General features: G+C 41.2%; 1 protein-coding gene across 1 annotated transcript in view; it reads left to right on the top strand.

Annotated features, from left to right (window-relative positions):
* The window catches only part of LOC139756458 (sorting and assembly machinery component 50 homolog A), a 293,888-nt gene that overhangs the window by 91,934 nt on the left and 182,606 nt on the right, over window positions 1-19,348 (top strand). The window contains exons 5-6 of the mRNA XM_071675915.1: window positions 16,564-16,775; window positions 19,029-19,134. Of these exons, the coding sequence (XP_071532016.1) occupies window positions 16,564-16,775; window positions 19,029-19,134 (318 nt within the window). The remainder of the gene's footprint in view (window positions 1-16,563; window positions 16,776-19,028; window positions 19,135-19,348) is intronic.

Here is a 19,348-nt window from a genome sequence, read left to right on the forward strand (position 1 = left end):
TGTTTGAGGACAATGTGTGGTGTGAGGTGGTTTGATCGAGTAAGTAACGTAAGGGTAAGAGAGATGTGTGGAAATAAAAAGAGCGTGGTTGAGAGAGCAGAAGAGGGTGTTTTGAAATGGTTTGGGCCCATGGAGAGAATGAGTGAGGAAAGATTGACCAAGAGGATATATGTGTCGGAGGTGGAGGGAACGAGGAGAAGAGGGAGACCAAATTGGAGGTGGAAAGATGGAGTGAAAAAGATTTTGTGTGATCGGGGCCTGAACATGCAGGAGGGTGAAAGGAGGGCAAGGAATAGAGTGAATTGGAGCGATGTGGTATACCGGGGTTGACGTGCTGTCAGTGGATTGAATCGGGGCATGTGAAGCGTCTGCGGTAAACCATGGAAAGCTGTGTAGGTATGTATATTTGTGTGTGTGGATGTATGTATATACATGTGTATGGGGGGGGTTGGGCCATTTCTTTCGTCTGTTTCCTTGCGCTACCTCGCAAACGCGGGAGACAGCGACAAAGCAAAAAAAAAAAAAAAAAAAAGAACCTCTCTCTTATCCTTTCTTTACTTTCTTGATCAAACCACTTAGGCCCCATATTGTCCTCAACATTTCATTTCCAACACATCCACCCTCCTCCACAAAATCTCATCTCTAGCTAATGCCTCAGGGTTGTATAATATTGCTGAGACTACTGTACCTTCAAACATGCTTGTTTTTTCCCTTCCAGATAATGCTATATCTTTCCATGCATTCTTCATTGTTCTCAGAAATTTCACCTCCTCCCCCACCCTATCACTCACTTCCACTTCCATGGTTCCATGTGCTGTCATGTCCACTCCTTAGTATCTAAGACACCATTTCCTCTAAGTTTTCTCCTTTCAACCTCACACCCAAATAAGCTGTCCCTCAAACATGCTAAATCTGATAACCTTGCTTTATTCACATTTACTCTTAACCTCTTCCTTTCACACACACACACTTCTGAACTGAGTCACCATTTTTTGCAGTTTCTTACTCAAATCTGCTACCAGTGCTGTATCACCAACAAGCAACAACTAACTTCTTAGTCCCTTTCAGCCTGCACAGACTGCATTCCCAATTCTGTCCCAAAGACTCTCATATTTATCTTCCTCACCACCCTATCCATAGGCAAATTGATCAATCTTGGTGACATCACACACCCCTGCTCCAGACCAACCTTCAAATGGAACTATTCACTTCCCGCTCTTCCTACTCGTACACATGCCTTACACCCTTGATAAAAACTTCTCACACTGAGCAGCTTTCACTCCACTTTGTATATTGTTAAGGCCTTCCACAAGGTATCTTTATCCACTCTTTTGAATACTTTCTCCAGATCTATAAATGCCACATACAAATCCATTCAAATCATATCCCTGGGGATAGGGGAGAAAGAATACTTCCCACGCATTCCTCACGTGTCGTAGAAGGCGACTAAAGGGGACGGGAGCAGGGGGCTAGAAACCCTCCCCTCCTTGTATTTTAACTTTCTAAAAGGGGAAACAGAAGAAAGAGACACGCTGGGAGTGCTCATCCTCCTTGAAGGCTCAGATTGGGGTGTTTAAATATGTATGGATGTAACCAAGATGAGAAAAAAGGAGAGATAGGTAGTATGTTTGAGGAAAGGAACCTGGATGTTTTGGCTCTGAGTGAAATGAAGCTCAAGGGTAAAGGGGAAGAGTGGTTTGGAAATGTCTTAGGAGTAAAGTCAGGGGTTAGTGAGAGGACAAGAGCAAGGGAAGGAGTAGCACTACTCCTGAAGCAGGAGTGGTGGGAGTACATGATAGAGTGTAAGAAAGTAAACTCTAGATTGATATGGGTAAAACTGAAAGTGGACGGAGAGAGATGGGTGATTATTAGTGCATATGCACCCGGTCATGAGAAGAAAGATCATGAGAGACAAGCATTTTGGGAGCAGCTGAATGAGTGTGTTAGTGGTTTTGATGCACGAGACCGGGTTATAGTGATGGGTGATTTGAATGCAAAGGTGAGTAATGTGGCAGTTGAGGGAATAATTGGTATAAATGGGGTATTCAGTGTTGTAAATGGAAATGGTGAAGAGCTTGTAGATTTATGTGCTGAAAAAGGACTGGTGATTAGGAATACCTGGTTTGAAAAGAGAGATATACATAAGTATACATATGTAAGTAGGAGAGATGGCCAGAGAGCATTATTGGATTATGTGCTAATTGATAGGCACGCAAAAGAGAGACTTTTGGATGTTAATGTGCTGAGAGGTGCAACTGGAGGGATGTCTGATCATTATCTTGTGGAGGCTACGGTGAAGATTTGTAGAGGTTTTCAGAAAAGAAGAAAGAATGTTAGGGTGAAGAGAGTGGTGAGAGTAAGTGAGCTTGGGAAGGAGACTTATATGAGGAAGTGCCAGGAGAGACTGAGTACAGAATGGAAAAAGGTGAGAACAAAGGAGGTAAGGGGAGTGGGGGAGGAATGGGATGTATTTAGGAAAGCAGTGATGGCTTGCGCAAAAGATGCTTGTGGCATGAGAAGCGTGGGAGGTGGGCAGATTAGAAAGGGTAGTGAGTGGTGGGATGAAGAAGTAAGATTATTAGTGAAAGAGAAGAGAGAGGCATTTGGATGATTTTTGCAGGGAAATAATGCAAATGAGTGGGAGATGTATAAAAGAAAGAGGCAGGAGGTCAAGAGAAAGGTGCAAGAGGTGAAAAAGAGGGCAAATGAGAGTTGGGGTGAGAGAGTATCATTAAATTTTAGGGAGAGTAAGATGTTTTGTAAGGAGGTAAATAAAGTGCGTAAGATAAGGGAACAAATGGGAACTTCAGTGAAGGGGGCTAATGGGAAGGTGATAAGAAGTAGTGGTGATGTGAGAAGGAGATGGAGTGAGTATTTTGAAGGTTTGTTGAATGTGTTTGATGGTAAAGTGGCAGATATAGGGTGTTTTGGTCGAGGTGGTGTGCAAAGTGAGAGGGTTAGGGAAAATGATTTGGTAAACAGAGAAGAGGTAGTGAAATCTTTGCGGAAGATGAAAGCCGGCAAGGCAGCAGGTTTGGATGGTATTGCAGTGGAATCTATTAAAAGGGGGTGACCGTATTGTTGATTGGTTGGTGAGGTTCTTTAATGTATGCATGATTCATGGTGAGGTGCCTGAGGATTGGCAGAATGCTTGCATAGTGCCATTGTACAAAGGCAAAGGGGACAAAGGTGAGTGCTCATATTACAGAGGTATAAGTTTGTTGAGTATTCCTGGGAAATTACATGGGAGGGTATTGATTGAGAAGGTGAAGGCATGTACAGAGCCTCAGATAGGGGAAGAGCAGTGTGGTTTCAGAAGTGGTAGAGGATGTGTGGATCAGGTGTTTGCTTTGGAGAATGTATGTGAGAAATACTTAGAAAAGCAAAGGGATTTGTATGTAGCATTTATGGATCTGGAGAAGGCATATGATAGAATTGATAGAGATGCTCTGTGGAAGGTATTAAGAATATATGGTGTGGGAGGCAAGTTGTTAGAAGCAGTGAAAAGTTTTTATCGAGGATTTAAGGCATGTGTACGTGTAGGAAGAGAGGAAAGTGATTGGTTCTCAGTGAATGTAGGTTTGTGGCAGGGGTGTGTGATGTCTCCATGGTTGTTTAATTTGTTTACGGATGGAGTTGTTAGGGAGGTGAATGCAAGAGTTTTGGAAAGAGGGGCAAGTATGCAGTCTGTTGTGGATGAGAGAGCTTGGGAAGGGAGTCGGTTGTTGTTTGCTTATGATACAGTGCTGGTGGCTGATTCATGTGAAAAACTGTAGAAGCTGGTGACTGAGTTTGGTAAGGTGTGTGAAAGAAGAAAGTTGAGAGTAAATGTGAATAAGAGCAAGGTTATTAGGTACAGTAGGGTTGAGGGTCAAGTCAATTGGGAGGTAAGTTTGAATGGAGAAAAACTGGAGGAAGTGAAGTGTTTTAGATATATGGGAGTGGATTTGGCAGTGGATGGAACCATGGAAGCGTAAGTGAATCATAGGGTGGGGGAGGGGGCGAAAATTCTGGGAGCCTTGAAGAATGTGTGGAAGTTGAGAACATTATCTCCGAAAGCAAAAATGGGTATGTTTAAAGGAATAGTGGTTCCAACAATGTTGTATGGTTGCGAGGCGTTGGCTATGGATAGAATTGTGCGCAGGAGGGTGGATGTGCTGGAAATGAGATGTTTGATGACAATATGTGGTATGAGGTGGTTTGATCGAGTAAGTAATAATAGGGTAAGAGAGATGTGTGGTAATGAAAAAAGTGTGGATGAGAGAGCAGAAGAGGGTGTTTTGAAATGGTTTGGTCACATGGAGAGAATGAGTGAGGAAAGATTGACCAAGAGGATATATGTGTCAGAGGTGGAGGGAACGAGAAGTGGGAGACCAAATTGGAAGGTGGAAAGATGGAGTGAAAAAGATTTTGAGTGATCGGGGCCTGAACATGCAGGAGGGTGAAAGGCATGCAAGGAATAGAGTGAATTGGAACGATGTGGTATACCGGGTTGACGTGCTGTCAATGGATTGAACCAGGGCATGTGAAGCGTCTGAGGTAAACCATGGAAAGTTCTGTGGGGCCTGGATGTGGAAAGGGAGCTGTGGTTTCGGTGCATTATACATGACAGCTAGAGACTGAGTGTGAACGAATGTTGCCTTTGTTGCTACGTCGCACACGTGAGGGGGAAGGGGGTTGTGATTTCATGTCTGGCGAGGTGGCGATGGGAATGAATAAAGGCAGAGAGTATGAATTATGTACATGTGTATATATGTATATATCTGTGTGTGCATATGTATACGTTGAGATATATAGGTATGTATATTTGCGTGTGTGGACGTGTATGTATATACATGTGTATGTGGGTGGGTTGGGCTATTCTTTCGTCTGTTTACTTGCGCTGCCTCGCTAACACAGGATACAGTGACAAAGCAAAATATTCATTTATTTATTTTGAATTGTCGCTGTCTCCCGCGTTAGCGAGGCAGCACAAGGAAACAGATGAAAGAATGGCCCAACCCCCCCATATATCCTCTTGGTCAATCTTTCCTCACTCATTCTCTCCATGTGACCAAACCATTTCAAAACACCCTCTTCTGCTCTCTCATCCACACTTTTTTCATTACCACACATCTCTCTTACCCTATTATTACTTACTCGATCAAACCACCTCACACCACATATTGTCCTCAAACATCTCATTTCCAGCACATCCACCCTCCTGCGCACAATTTTATCCATAGTCTACGCCTCGCAACCATGCAACATTGTTGGAACCAGTATTCCTGCATAAGATACCCATTTTTGCTTTCCGAGATAATGTTCTCGACTTCCACACATTCTTCAAGGCTCCCAGAATTTTGCCCCCTCCTCCACCCTTTCATTCACTTCCGCTTCCATTGTTCCATCTGCTGCCAAATCCACTCCCAGATATCTAAAACATTTCACTTCCTCCAGTTTTTCTCCATTCATACTTACCTCCCAATTGACTTGACTCTCAACCTTACTGTACCTAATAACCTTACTCTTATTCACATTTACTCTCAACTTTCTTCTTTCACACACTTTACCAAACTCAGTCACCAGCTTCTGCAGTTTGTCACATGAATCAGCCACCAGCGCTGTATCATCAGTGAACAACAGACTGCATACTTGCCCCTCTTTCCAAAACTCTTGCATTCACCTCCCTAACAACCCCATCCATAAACAAATCAAACAACCATGGAGACATCACACACCTCTGCCGCAAACCTACATTCACTGAGAACCAATCACTTTCCTCTCTTCCTACACGTACACATGCCTTACATCCTCGATAAAAACTTTTCACTGCTTCTAACAACTTGCCTCCCACACCATATATTCTTAATACCTTCCACAGAGCATCTCTATCAACTCTTATCATGTGCCTTCTTCAGATCCATAAATGCTACATACAAATCCCTTTGCTTTTCTAAGTATTTCTCACATACATTCTTCAAAGCAAACACCTGATCCACACATCCTCTACCACTTCTGAAACCACACTGCTCTTCCCCAATCTGATGCTCTGTACATGTTTTCATCCTCTCAATTAATACCCTCCTATTTAATTTGCCAGGAATACTCAACAAACTTATACCTCTGTAATTTGAGCTCTCACTCTTATCCCTTTGCCAAAGCAAAATAAATAAATAAATAGAAATCCATCCGTGTCTAAGTTTTCTCACACATATTCTTTGAAGCAAACACCTGATCCACACATCCTCTACCACTTCTGAAACTGCACTGATCTTCCCCAGTATGATGCTCTGTACATGCCTCTCTCTCAATCATTGTCCTCCCATGCAACTTACCAGGTATACTCAAGAAACTAAGAAATCTGTAGTTTGAATGCTCACCTTTATCCCGTCTAACTATCTATCTATCTATCTTTCTTCATGTCTGATGCCTGTTCTTTCAGAGAGCTCCCATCATGGGGTTGGCCATAGCAAAAAGTCTCCACTTATCCCTGTTTTTACATGCCCCTCTCACATACACAATTCCATGCATTTTTCCACCATTTCTCTCCCTTCAGTACTCTTCCACTCTATTTCCCCATGTCACACCAACTCCTTTAATTGTACTATCATATGCTCTCCATGTAAACTCCCCAACTTACATTCTTTCCACATGTCTAGACCCCCTCAAAGTATTACGTTTCACCCATTCTACCATTTCACTGTTCATTCCCTTTGCAATCCCTGCCATACCACATCTCTCATACACCTCATTTCTATCTTGATTCCATCTAGTCATAACACATGCTCCTTTCAAATGGCTCATTTCTACAGCTTGGCTTCTTGACCTGTGTGACTCATTCCATGTCCATGTTTTGACTACATAGGTCAGGGTTGGAAGGACTATGTTGTCCTTTAATCAATTCTTCACATCCATACTTACATTTCTACCTTTGTTCATTCTGTTAATGGACCCCATGACTCGTTCACCTTGAACTGCTCTCTATCTTATCTCTCTTTATTACTAAACTTACCCAAGGTAGCTCCTGAATACTTAAATTTTCTCATCCCTTCCAGTCTTTCTCCCCCAATATCTGTAACATGGTTAAGTACACTTTCATCTTTAACTCTATAGGATTTTGCAAAATCTTTACTTTCATGCTTTTTTTGTATCAAACACCATTACTCTACTTTTACTCATGTTTACCTTCAATTGCCTATGCTTACATACATCATAAAAGACAACCTTTTGCAGCTCCTCTTCACTCTCAATAAACAATAGTATATTCCTAAACAGGCTTGGCCCTAGCCACTATACCTCATTGCCACACTCAATCTGTACACTACCCCTTTTCCAAGTTTTGCTTTCATGTGTCTTATAACTTCTTACATATATGTGTTAAAAAGCCAAGGTGACATCATATAGCCCCACATGTGTAATGAAACTTCTGGTCAACTCTGCATCCACTCTTACATATATGCATTTGCTACTTTATAGGAAGCTTTCAGTCCAACAGTTGCCTCCCCCAACCCCATTTATCCTTAACACATCCTTTAAAGATTTCAACTTGACTCTGGCATATGCTTTCTCCAGATCCATAAAAGCTGTATACAACTTCTTACCATCTGCTAGATACTTTTCTACAGTAATTTTCACCACAAAACCTTATCCACACATCCCCCACCTTTCCTGAAAACCCCTTGCTCCTTATTTATGCTGCATTCAGTCACTTCCATCACTCTGACAGTCAACACTCTTGCATACACTTTTCCTGATGTGCCTTAAAGATTTATTTTATTTATTTTATCTTGCTTTGTTGCTGTCTCCCGTGTTTTCGAGGTAGCGCAAGGAAACAGATGAAAGAAATGGCCCAACCCACCCCCATACACATGTGTATACATGCATGTCCACACATGCAAATATACATACCTATACATCTCAATGTACACATATATATACACACACAGACATATACATATATACACATGTACATAATTCATACTGTCTGCCTTTATTTATTCCCATCGCCACCTCGCCACACATGGAATAACATCCCCCTCCCCCCTCATGTGTGCGAGGTAGCGCTAGGAAAAGACAACAAAGGCTCCATTCGTTCACACTCAGTCTCTAGCTGTCATGTAATAGTGCCTGAAACCACAGCTCCCTTTCCACATCCAGGCCCCACAGAACTTTCCATAGTTTACCCCAGACACTTCACATGCCCTGATTCAATCCATTGACAGCACGTCGACCCCGGTATACCACATCGATCCAATTCACTCTATTCCTTGCCCACCTTTCACCCTCCTGCATGTTCAGGCCCCGATCACTCAAAATCTTTTTCACTCCATCTTTCCACCTCCAATTTGGTCTCCCACTTCTTGTTCCCTCCACCTCGACACATATATCCTCTTGGTCAATCTTTCCTCACTCATTCTCTCCATGTGCCCAAACCATTTCAAAACACCCTCTTCTGCTCTCTCAATCTCGCTCTTTTTATTTCCACACATCTCTCTTACCCTTACATTACTTACTCGATCAAACCACCTCTCACCACATATTGTCCTCAAACATCTCATTTCCAGCACATCCACCCTCCTGCACACAACTCTATCCATAGCCCACGCCTCGCAACCATACAGCATTGTTGGAACCACTATTCCTTCAAGCATAGCCATTTTTGCTTTCTGAGATAATGTTCTTGACTTCCAAACATTCTTCAAGGCTCCCAGGATTTTTGCCCCCTCCCCCACCCTGTGATTCACTTCTGCTTCCATGGTTCCATCTGCTGCCAGATCCACTCCCAGATATCTAAAACACTTTACTTCCTCCAGTTTTTCTCCATTCAAACTTACCTCCCAATTGACTTGACCCTCAACCCTACTGTACCTAATAACCTTGCTCGTATTCACATTTACTCTTAACTTTTATTCCCCTATAATTGCTACATACATCCTTTGCCCCTTTTCCTTTGAATAAGGGAATAGTGATAGCTTTTGCTCAATCCTCCGGCAAAACTTTCTGTTTCCATGCTAAATTTCACATCAGATGCATCTTGTCTGTCACACTTTCTCCTCCATACTTAGCATTCCAGCCATAATCCCATCCACTCCAAGTGCCTTTCTTACCATCAGCCTCATTATTGCCCTTTTCAACTCCCTTCTTGCTATAAGCCACAACAGTTGCCTCACTTTCTCCCTCACTCATGTTATTCAGAATACTCTTTCCATCTTTCACTTCCTTCTTTTAATTTTGAAATACCCCTTTCCAATCTTACATCCACCTCTTTCTTTTCTCACCTCCTTCCAGTATAGTTTCTTATTTTCTCTAAACTTTTGACTCGACTTTTTCCAAAATCTTCATCTGCTCCTTCTTTGCTTTCCTCTAACAGCTTCATAACATTCTGTTTGCACTATATTCTTTCCTCTCATTTACTGAACTTTCACCTATACATTCTTTTGATCATTATAGCATTTGCCTTTATCTTCTCTTCCACAAAATTTCTTATTTCATCCATCTACCTTGCATTTTCCTTTTTATTCCTGTATGTCATGACCTTGTATTCATCTCCTAATTTTGCAGTCTTTATTTGTCTAAACATTTTAAACACCTCATTCACACCTGACTGCATGCCTACATTCACTGCAGTTCCATCTAACATTGTCACCCTTCTTTTATGCTCCTTGCATTCCTTCAGGTTCATCTTCTCCCATGTCAGCACTTTAACTTCTCCATTCTTCCTTACACCATACCTCCACTTCTCCCTGGTCCTTGTCCCCATGAGAACTGCAAAATAGTCAGTGCCTTCAAAGAATCTTCTCCCGACTTTAGCATCCAGAACAGCCTTTGTCAACCTTTCATCCACTGCCTCATGGTTAAACAGAGCCCTTAGCTCCTCTGTTTCATTTATCATCCATGTATACCTATGGATTATCTTGTGTTGAAAAAAAGATGTTTCTAAGGAATAAACCCTTCTCAGCACAGACATCCACTAGATAACTTCCATTCTCATTTAATCCAGGCACTCACCATTTAACAACTATTTTACCATTTTCTTCACATCCCGCCTTCACTATCATATCACCCATTACCACCATGTATCTTTTCATCTCAAAATCATTTATACAGTCATTCAAGTTTCTCCAGAGACACCTCATTTCATCTTCATCTCTCACAGCATTCATATTCCCAGGTGCATATACACATACCCATGCATACTTCACAATTCTAGTCTTACCTTTCTCCTACATTATTCTTGACTCATTCCATCAATGCTTTGTAATGCTCTCCCATATTCTTAGTGATAGCACAATTACATTTCCCTCTTTCCCTCTACCCTGATAATTTTCATTCATTCTCATCCATGTCGTTTCTTCTTCCATGCCCCTCCATAACTTGCATTCATCATTTCCAATTTCACTGAGACTTTTCTTCAGGCTAACTCGAGACCATTTTAATCAGGTTTTGCTGAGCCCATGGGTCGTCCAACTTAAAGCTTCATTGTAGGACTTTTTGTTCTGGTTATTGCCAAACTATTTTACTGTCTCCAGTCATTCCATTTACACTCAAGGCATTCATTCTCAATTGCTTATCCCATTTTCTCCCTTTGTGCCTTCGACAGGCTACCACCTCTTTTTCCTACAACAAACTACTCTCCATGACTATTTCACTTCGCATACCACCCTGATCCAAAAACCTTACAACAGCCACCTTGTCATCAAACATATTCAGCAGCCTTCAAAATACTCCATCTTTTCCTCACTTCATCATTCAGCAGCAGCGTTCAAAATACTCACTCCATCTTTTGTTCACTTCATCACTACCTATTACCACTTCTCCTTTTGCCCCCTTCACTGATGTTCTCATTTGTTTTCTTGTTTTCACACTTTATTAACCTCCTTCCAAAACATTTTGTTCTCAACAAACATTTTGTTTTTAACCCCTGCACCTTCCTAGTGACCTTCTTTTGCTTTCTGTCATACATCCCCCAAATGTTTGCACTCTTTCCCTATGAATACCTCTCAATCACCTCTCTCATCTCTTTTGCTAGCAACTTTACTTCTTCATCCCGCGATTCTTCCAACCTCTCACTTTTGCATGCCACATGCATCTCCCACATGTGCCAGCAATGCTTCTGTAAATGCCTCCTATTCCTCACCAACTCTCTCCCCCCCCCTTTTTTTTTTATGTTGAAGGCTCCAGCCTCAGACAAAAGTCTGCATCTAGGCTGGGCCTTAATTGTAATAGAGAATTATGAAGCGGAAAAAGAAAAGACAAGGGAAAGTATTTATGAATTTTTGAGGAGATGAAAGAACTGTCTTTTGAAATGTGCCAGGTCATAGGTATTAAGAAAGACATGAGAAGGTAGAGAGTTCCAAAGTTTCAACATAAAGAGAAAGATGCAGGTATCAAAACGGCCCACCTTTGAGTTGCTGATGGCCACACAATAATCATGTGATGCAGCAGCTTGCTGAGTATTGTGTGGTCTAGCTAATAAGGATACAGAGCTAGAACCACCCCAAATGTGAGGGCAGTACTCCATACAAGGATGAATCAATCCTTTGTATAAACGGAGCAACTATTCAGAAGAGAAATTTCGACATCTAAACAGGACACCCAGATTCTTAGAGGCAGACTTACCTATTCCTGTTATGTGGGGTTTCCAAGAAAGAGTGGATGTTACAGTAATACCAAGTATGTTCATTGAGTCAAGAGGTGGAATTGAAGATCCGTCAAAGGAGAGGCAAGAGTCGTGAGGAATTTTTGATAGAAATGGGTAGAAATTTGGTCTTGGAGGCATTAAACTTAACAAAATTTTTTGTATCCCACTGAGATATCGTGTCCATCTGAGTTTATTGAGGAACCTATGTCAAGACAAAATGCAGATTGAATGAGAGAAGAGGGATGTGGATGATAGCAGTGTTGATTTATCAGTGTATTAGTGCATTGGATTATTTGTGGAGGAGAGGAAATTGTTGAAAAAAGGAGAAAAAGTGTAGGGGACAAAACAGAACCTTGAGGGACACCACTGTTGATGAAGGAAATGGGGGAGACTAATCCATCAACAACAACAGAGGTAGATCAGCTGGAGAGGAAGCTAGATATCAAAGAGCAAAATGAGGGAGGGAAGCCAAAAAAGGAGAGCTTAGAGATGAGAACCTGATGCCACATCCTGTCAGAAGCCTTAGAATTGTCAAGGGTAACTACACATGATTCCAAAATCCTTCAGGGATGATGACCAGACATTTGTAAGATAAGAAAGAATATCACCAGTGGATCTCGCCTTATGAAAGTCACACTGGTGATAGGAAAGAAGACTGATTTTTTATGGCGTTTAAGGATGTGGGAGTTAAGGATGGATTCGAAGACTTTGGAAATGGTAGATGTCAGAGCACCAGTACAATGGTTAGAGTAGTCATAGTGTTCACCCTTCTTAGGGATGGGATGAATCAATATATGTTTCCAAGAAGGAAAAGTTTTGGTTTTTAAGCAGAAATGAAAAAAGATGAGCAAGCACATGTGCTTCATATACTCTTATTTTTTACCATTCTAAGCTCAATCTGTTCTGGTATTTCTTCTCACAAGTCTCTTTCTCAGGTTCACTTACTCTCACCACTCTCTTCTCACTGGCACTGTTTTTTTTTTCTGAAAATTTCAACAAATCTTCACCTTCGCCTTTACAAGGTAGTAATCAGACATCCCAACAGCTGCCCCTCTCAACACTGTAACACCCAAGAATGTCCAAAACCCTCTTTTTTACACTCTTTTCACTTAATATGTAATGTAATGGCCACTGACCATCTCTCCGACTCACATATTAATACTTGTGTATGACCCTCTTTTTAAACCAGATATTCTCTGTCACCATTCCTTTTCAGCTCACAGCTACATAAGCTCTTCACCATTCCCATTCATGATACTGAATACCCCATGCCCCACAATTACATCCTTAAATGCCACATTATTCACGTTTGCATGTAGATCACCGGATGCATCACAAATACCTGGTCTCTTACATCAAAACTTCTGAGACTCACTCGGCTGCTCCCAAAATGCTTGTCTCTCATGATTTTTCTTCTCATGACTGGGTGCATAAGCAGTAATAATCACCCATTTCTCACCATCCATTTTCATTTCTACCTGCATTAGTCAAGAATATATTTTCTTACACTCTTCCACACACTCCCACAACTCCTGCTTCAGGAGTATTGCTTCTCCTTCCTTAGCTCTTGTCATCTTTCCAGCCCCTGACAACTCCAAAGACTTTTTCAAACCATTCTTCTTCTTCACCCTTGGGCGTTGTTTCTTTCATCTAGGGTTCTTTCTCTTCTCTTTCCTCTTGGTTGCACCCACAAACATTGACATCCCAGCCTAAACCTTTGAGGAGGATGAGCACTCCATGCTTGGCTCTTTCTGTTCCACCTTTTAGAAACTGAAATACAAGAAGGGGCTTCCAGCCCCCTGGTGCCACCCCTTTATTTGCCATCTGCCACATGCAAGGAAGATGGAGGTAGAATCCTTTCTCCCCTACCTCAGGGATAGTATGATTACACCAGAGTAGGTAAGTTAGTAAACTAGCTCAGAAGACAGAGCAAATGGTAGAAGACCAAAACGATATATAGGTGGACAGAAGAGAACATAATTAAATTCAGTGGAAAGATTTTCAAAACAAAGTCATAGAAAGATATGCAAAGAAACAAAGATATACTTAGGACCAACAGAGTGGAGTTAAGGATGTAGGCGTGTTCATAAATGAAAAGCTGGAATTTGAAGACAATACTAATAAATCTACATAATTAAATCAAGTATTGAGTGAAATGAAAATGAGGCTTTTCTCCATGAGAGAGAGAACTAATGACTTTCATGCTTATGATATACATTAAAAGCTAACTTGAATACTGCTGTATTGTATGGCCACTATTATAGGACACTAAAATCATTAAATTCGAAGGAATTCAGAAACACACCACCGACAAAATCAAGTGAATGAAACATGTTATTTCCCATAAGGGGTGGAAAGAACCCAAACTTTACATCCTAGAAAGAATAGAAAGATACATGACAATCTGATCATTGCAGTAAAGTAAGGTTGCCAAGAACAATGTCAATGGACTGGAAATATGTTAATATGGAAGAAATAGGATAGTTAAGTCATCAGTAATGCAAGGGATGTCAAACGAAACTACTGTGTATAAGAGCCCAGGAAGAAGATGGAAGGCTGGTGAGCAGGTGAAGTACACTCATGCTTGTATTAAGGACAGAAACAATGAAAAGCACCAAGGAAAATGACTGAAAACAGTTCTAAATGAACTGAAGATAGACAGCTATGCATTGTTCATGGCAATAAGATCATAAGGAGAGTGCTACACATTAGCTCTGCCTAATGGCAAAATCTCTTTCTAGGTACTCTTAGATATCGCAGGAACTACTGGCTTCGCCATAATCGAATTCCAGCACTGGATGATTGCTTTTTAAAAGTTGCTTCCTACCATATCTGATGTTTATTACCAGATCATGGAATTGAGATGAAGCATTAGTGTGTCAGTTTTTCTGGTTTTAATGCGTTCAGTTACATGTTCGATTAATTAGTTTTCCTGAACACTTTTTAAGAATTGACATTTCCATTAATGTCTTCCTTTATAAATTCCTGCTTAGAAGAGCCCTGAAGATTTTACCAGATATTCTTTCACCAGGTATCCTCTATTATTTACAATGCTTGGTTACTAAGAAAGGCTCTTGTGCTCTTCTAATTGTTTATGCATTATTTTCTTTAGATAAGTGTTCTGGTGCAGAGTATTTTCATAGAGAATGACACATTGTCATAACAGTGGGTGGCAGTGTGCAGTTGAACAAGTGTTGAAGGTTTTTTTTTTTTTTTTTTTTTTTTTTTTTTTTTTTTTTTTTTTCCCCGCGTTTGTGAGGTAGCGCAAGGAAACAGACGAAAGAAATGGCCCAACCCACCCCCATACACATGTATATACATACGTCCACACACGCAAATATACATACCTACACAGCTTTCCATGGTTTACCCCAGATGCTTCACATGCCTTGATTCAATCCACTGACAGCACGTCAACCCCGGTATACCACATCGCTCCAATTCACTCTATTCCTTGCCCTCCTTTCACCCTCCTGCATGTTCAGGCCCCGATCACACAAAATCTTTTTCACTCCATCTTTCCACCTCCAATTTGGTCTCCCTCTTCTCCTCGTTCCCTCCACCTCCGACACATATATCCTCTTGGTCAATCTTTCCTCACTCATTCTCTCCATGTGCCCAAACCATTTCAAAACACCCTCTTCTGCTCTCTCAGCCACGCTCTTTTTATTTCCACACATCTCTCTTACCCTTACGTTACTTACTCGATCAAACCACCTCACACCACACATTGTCCTCAAACATCTCATTTCCAGCACATCCATCCTCCTGCGCACCACTCTATCCATCATCCACGCCTCGCAACCATACAACATTGTTGGAACCACTATTCCTTCAAACATACCCATTTTTGCTTTCCGAGATAATGTTCTCGACTTCCACACATTCTTCAAGGCTCCCAGAATTTTCGCCCCCTCCCCCACCCTATGATCCACTTCCGCTTCCATGGTTCCATCCGCTGCCAGATCCACTCCCAGATATCTAAAACACTTCACTTCCTCCAGTTTTTCTCCATTCTAACTCACCTCCCAATTGACTTGACCCTCAACCCTACTGTACCTAATAACCTTGCTCTTATTCACATTTACTCTTAACTTTCTTCTTTCACACACTTTACCAAACTCAGTCACCAGCTTCTGCAGTTTCTCACATGAATGAGCCACCAGCGCTGTATCATCAGCGAACAACAACTGACTCACTTCCCAAGCTCTCTCTCATCCCCAACAGACTTCATACTTGCCCCTCTTTCCAAAACTCTTGCATTCACCTCCCTAACAATTCCATCCATAAACAAATTAAACAACCATGGAGACATCACACACCCCTGCCGCAAACCTACATATATATTTCATGTGTGGCGGGGTGGCAATGGCAATGAATAAAGGCAGCAAGTATGAATTATGTTCATGTATATGTCTGGGTATGTATCCCTGGGGATAGGGGATTAAGAATACTTCCCACGTATTCCCTGCGTGTCGTAGAAGGCGACTAAAAGGGGAGGGAGCGGGGGGCTGGAAATCCTCCCCTCTCGTTTTTTTTTTTTTTTATTTTCCAAAAGAAGGAACAGAGGGGGCCAGGTGAGGATATTCCAAAAAAGGCCCAGTCCTCTGTTCTTAACGCTACCTCGCTAACGCGGGAAATGGCAAATAGTTTAAAAGAAAAGAAAAGATGTATATATATGTATATGTTGAATTGTATAGGTATGTATATGTGCGTGTGTGGACGGGTTGTTATTTGGATTAAAAGGATTAGGTACAGGTTTATGGTACTTGTATTATGGAGATCATTTTCATTGCACAAGGAAAGAGGATTGTAGGTTAATAATATTCACTGGGGAACCATTAATTTTTTTTTTCAAGTTGTGTATATACAAAACAGAATTTAGGTTGTATCCAAAATGCTTTTTGAGGATGGCTATTATATGTGTAACATCTCTTCAGATAACATTTGAAGTCCATGAAGTAAACCTCTTGGGAGCCAAGGTGAATACAAGTGTAGGTAACAATGAAGGCACAGTGTCAACAGGTGGTATGCTGAAGAACATATTTGGAAGGGGAGAGGAGCTAAGTTGCGAGTATTCCCATGGCACAAAGAAGTCCTCCTCCTTTTATGCAACCTTTACAAAACCCTTCCATAATGAGGCTAACACTTTGTAAGTTGATAACCTTGTTTAAAACAACTCTTGCTCACAAATGTTTAGAATTCTCTTTATTGTTATTTATTCTTAATTCATAGCTTTAATGTTGTCCTCTGATAATGTTTAACATTTTTATATGGAAATATTGTAATGGTTTTACTATTATATTTTCTCGTAAGCTGCAGTAGCTTTCCTGATTTGATTTTTGTTGACTGGTTGGTAAGGTTATTTAATGTATGTATGACTCATGGTGAGGTGCCTGAGGATTGGCGGAATGCGTGCATAGTGCCATTGTACAAAGGCAAAGGGGATAAGAGTGAGTGCTCAAATTACAGAGGTATAAGTTTGTTGAGTATTCCTGGTAAATTATATGGGAGGGTATTGATTGAGAGGGTGAAGGCATGTACAGAGCATCAGATTGGGGAAGAGCAGTGTGGTTTCAGAAGTGGTAGAGGATGTGTGGATCAGGTGTTTGCTTTGAAGAATGTATGTGAGAAATACTTAGAAAAGCAAATGGATTTGTATGTAGCATTTATGGATCTGGAGAAGGCATATGATAGAGTTGATAGAGATGCTCTGTGGAAGGTATTAAGAATATATGGTGTGGGAGGAAAGTTGTTAGAAGCAGTGAAAAGTTTTTATCGAGGATGTAAGGCATGTGTACGTGTAGGAAGAGAGGAAAGTGATTGGTTCTCAGTGAATGTAGGTTTGCGGCAGGGGTGTGTGATGTCTCCATGGTTGTTTAATTTGTTTATGGATGGGGTTGTTAGGGAGGTAAATGCAAGAGTTTTGGAAAGAGGGGCAAGTATGAAGTCTGTTGGGGATGAGAGAGCTTGGGAAGTGAGTCAGTTGTTGTTCGCTGATGATACAGCGCTGGTGGCTGATTCATGTGAGAAACTGCAGAAGCTGGTGACTGAGTTTGGTAAAGTGTGTGGAAGAAGAAAGTTAAGAGTAAATGTGAATAAGAGCAAGGTTATTAGGTACAGTAGGGTTGAGGGTCAAGTCAATTGGGAGGTAAGTTTGAATGGAGAAAAACTGGAGGAAGTGAAGTGTTTTAGATATCTGGGAGTGGATCTGGCAGCGGATGGAACCATGGAAGCGGAAGTAGATCATAGGGTGGGGGAGGGGGCAAAAATTCTGGGGGCCTTGAAGAATGTGTGGAAGTCGAGAACATTATCTCGGAAAGCAAAAATGGGTATGTTTGAAGGAATAGTGGTTCCAACAATGTTGTATGGTTGCGAGGCGTGGGCTATGGATAGAGTTGTGCGCAGGAGGATGGATGTGCTGGAAATGAGATGTTTGAGGACAATGTGTGGTGTGAGGTGGTTTGATCGAGTAAGTAACGTAAGGGTAAGAGAGATGTGTGGAAATAAAAAGAGCGTGGTTGAGAGAGCAGAAGAGGGTGTTTTGAAGTGGTTTGGGCACATGGAGAGAATGAGTGAGGAAAGATTGACCAAGAGGATATATGTGTCGGAGGTGGAGGGAACGAGGAGAAGAGGGAGACCAAATTGGAGGTGGAAAGATGGAGTGAAAAAGATTTTGTGTGATCGGGGCCTGAACATGCAGGAGGGTGAAAGGAGGGCAAGGAATAGAGTGAATTGGAGCGATGTGGTATACCGGGGTTGACGTGCTGTCAGTGGATTGAATCAAGGCATGTGAAGCGTCTGGGGTAAACCATGGAAAGCTGTGTAGGTATGTATATTTGCGTGTGTGGACGTATGTATATACATGTGTCTGGGGGGGGGGTTGGGCCATTTCTTTCGTCTGTTTCCTTGCGCTACCTCGCAAACGCGGGAGACAGCGACAAAGTATAATAAAATAAATAAATATAGCTTGCATTGCTCTTTATGGATATATATGTGTGCAAATGAGATAAATGTTTGTTTGTCATTGACTGTATCATGGAAGTAAGGAAAGAAATGAATTAAAAAAGGATGGTTATCTCATGGCTCAAGAGCAGTAGAATTTTGCACTATAGTTAGAATGACCATTGTTGCTTATCCTATTGTGAATGTCTGTAGATTGTGAGATGAACAGTTGTATGTGACTGCACTGTGGTATTTCATACTCATTGGTCCAGTAAAGTCAATAGCATCTTACCTTAATGTGAAAAACTTTTAAGAGCTTATCATTTAAAGCTTTATAACAGAAATATGAAGAAACTTAACAAACTGTAAATGTGATAAGAATTTTACAGACAGACAACAGATGGATGCAAACATTGAAAAGTAGTAAAATTTTAATGTTTATTACATATTTCTTTTTCAGTTTAACAAGCAGTCTATACCAGCAAGGGACAGAAGCACCATGGTCTGGTTTCAAGGAGCTTGACAGTGGCTTTCTGCTTTCCTTAGCCTTTGACTCTGCACCTAATGTAAGAATAAAGGATGAATATTTTGCCTCTTGATGTTTTCATCAGATGAAAATCCTGTGATGAATACCTTGCTTTGGATATTTTTTACATGTTGTATCATGTGTTCTTAGATTTAAAATACGGTATGGTAATGCTTGCAGAAAGGACTTCAGATAAGGTGATCCTCTCTTACAGACATTTTTCAGTATCAAACTGGTTCTGACAAAAATTTCCC

The sequence above is a fragment of the Panulirus ornatus genome, chromosome 21, assembly GCF_036320965.1.
Source record: "Panulirus ornatus isolate Po-2019 chromosome 21, ASM3632096v1, whole genome shotgun sequence".
Classification (NCBI taxonomy): domain Eukaryota; kingdom Metazoa; phylum Arthropoda; class Malacostraca; order Decapoda; family Palinuridae; genus Panulirus; species Panulirus ornatus.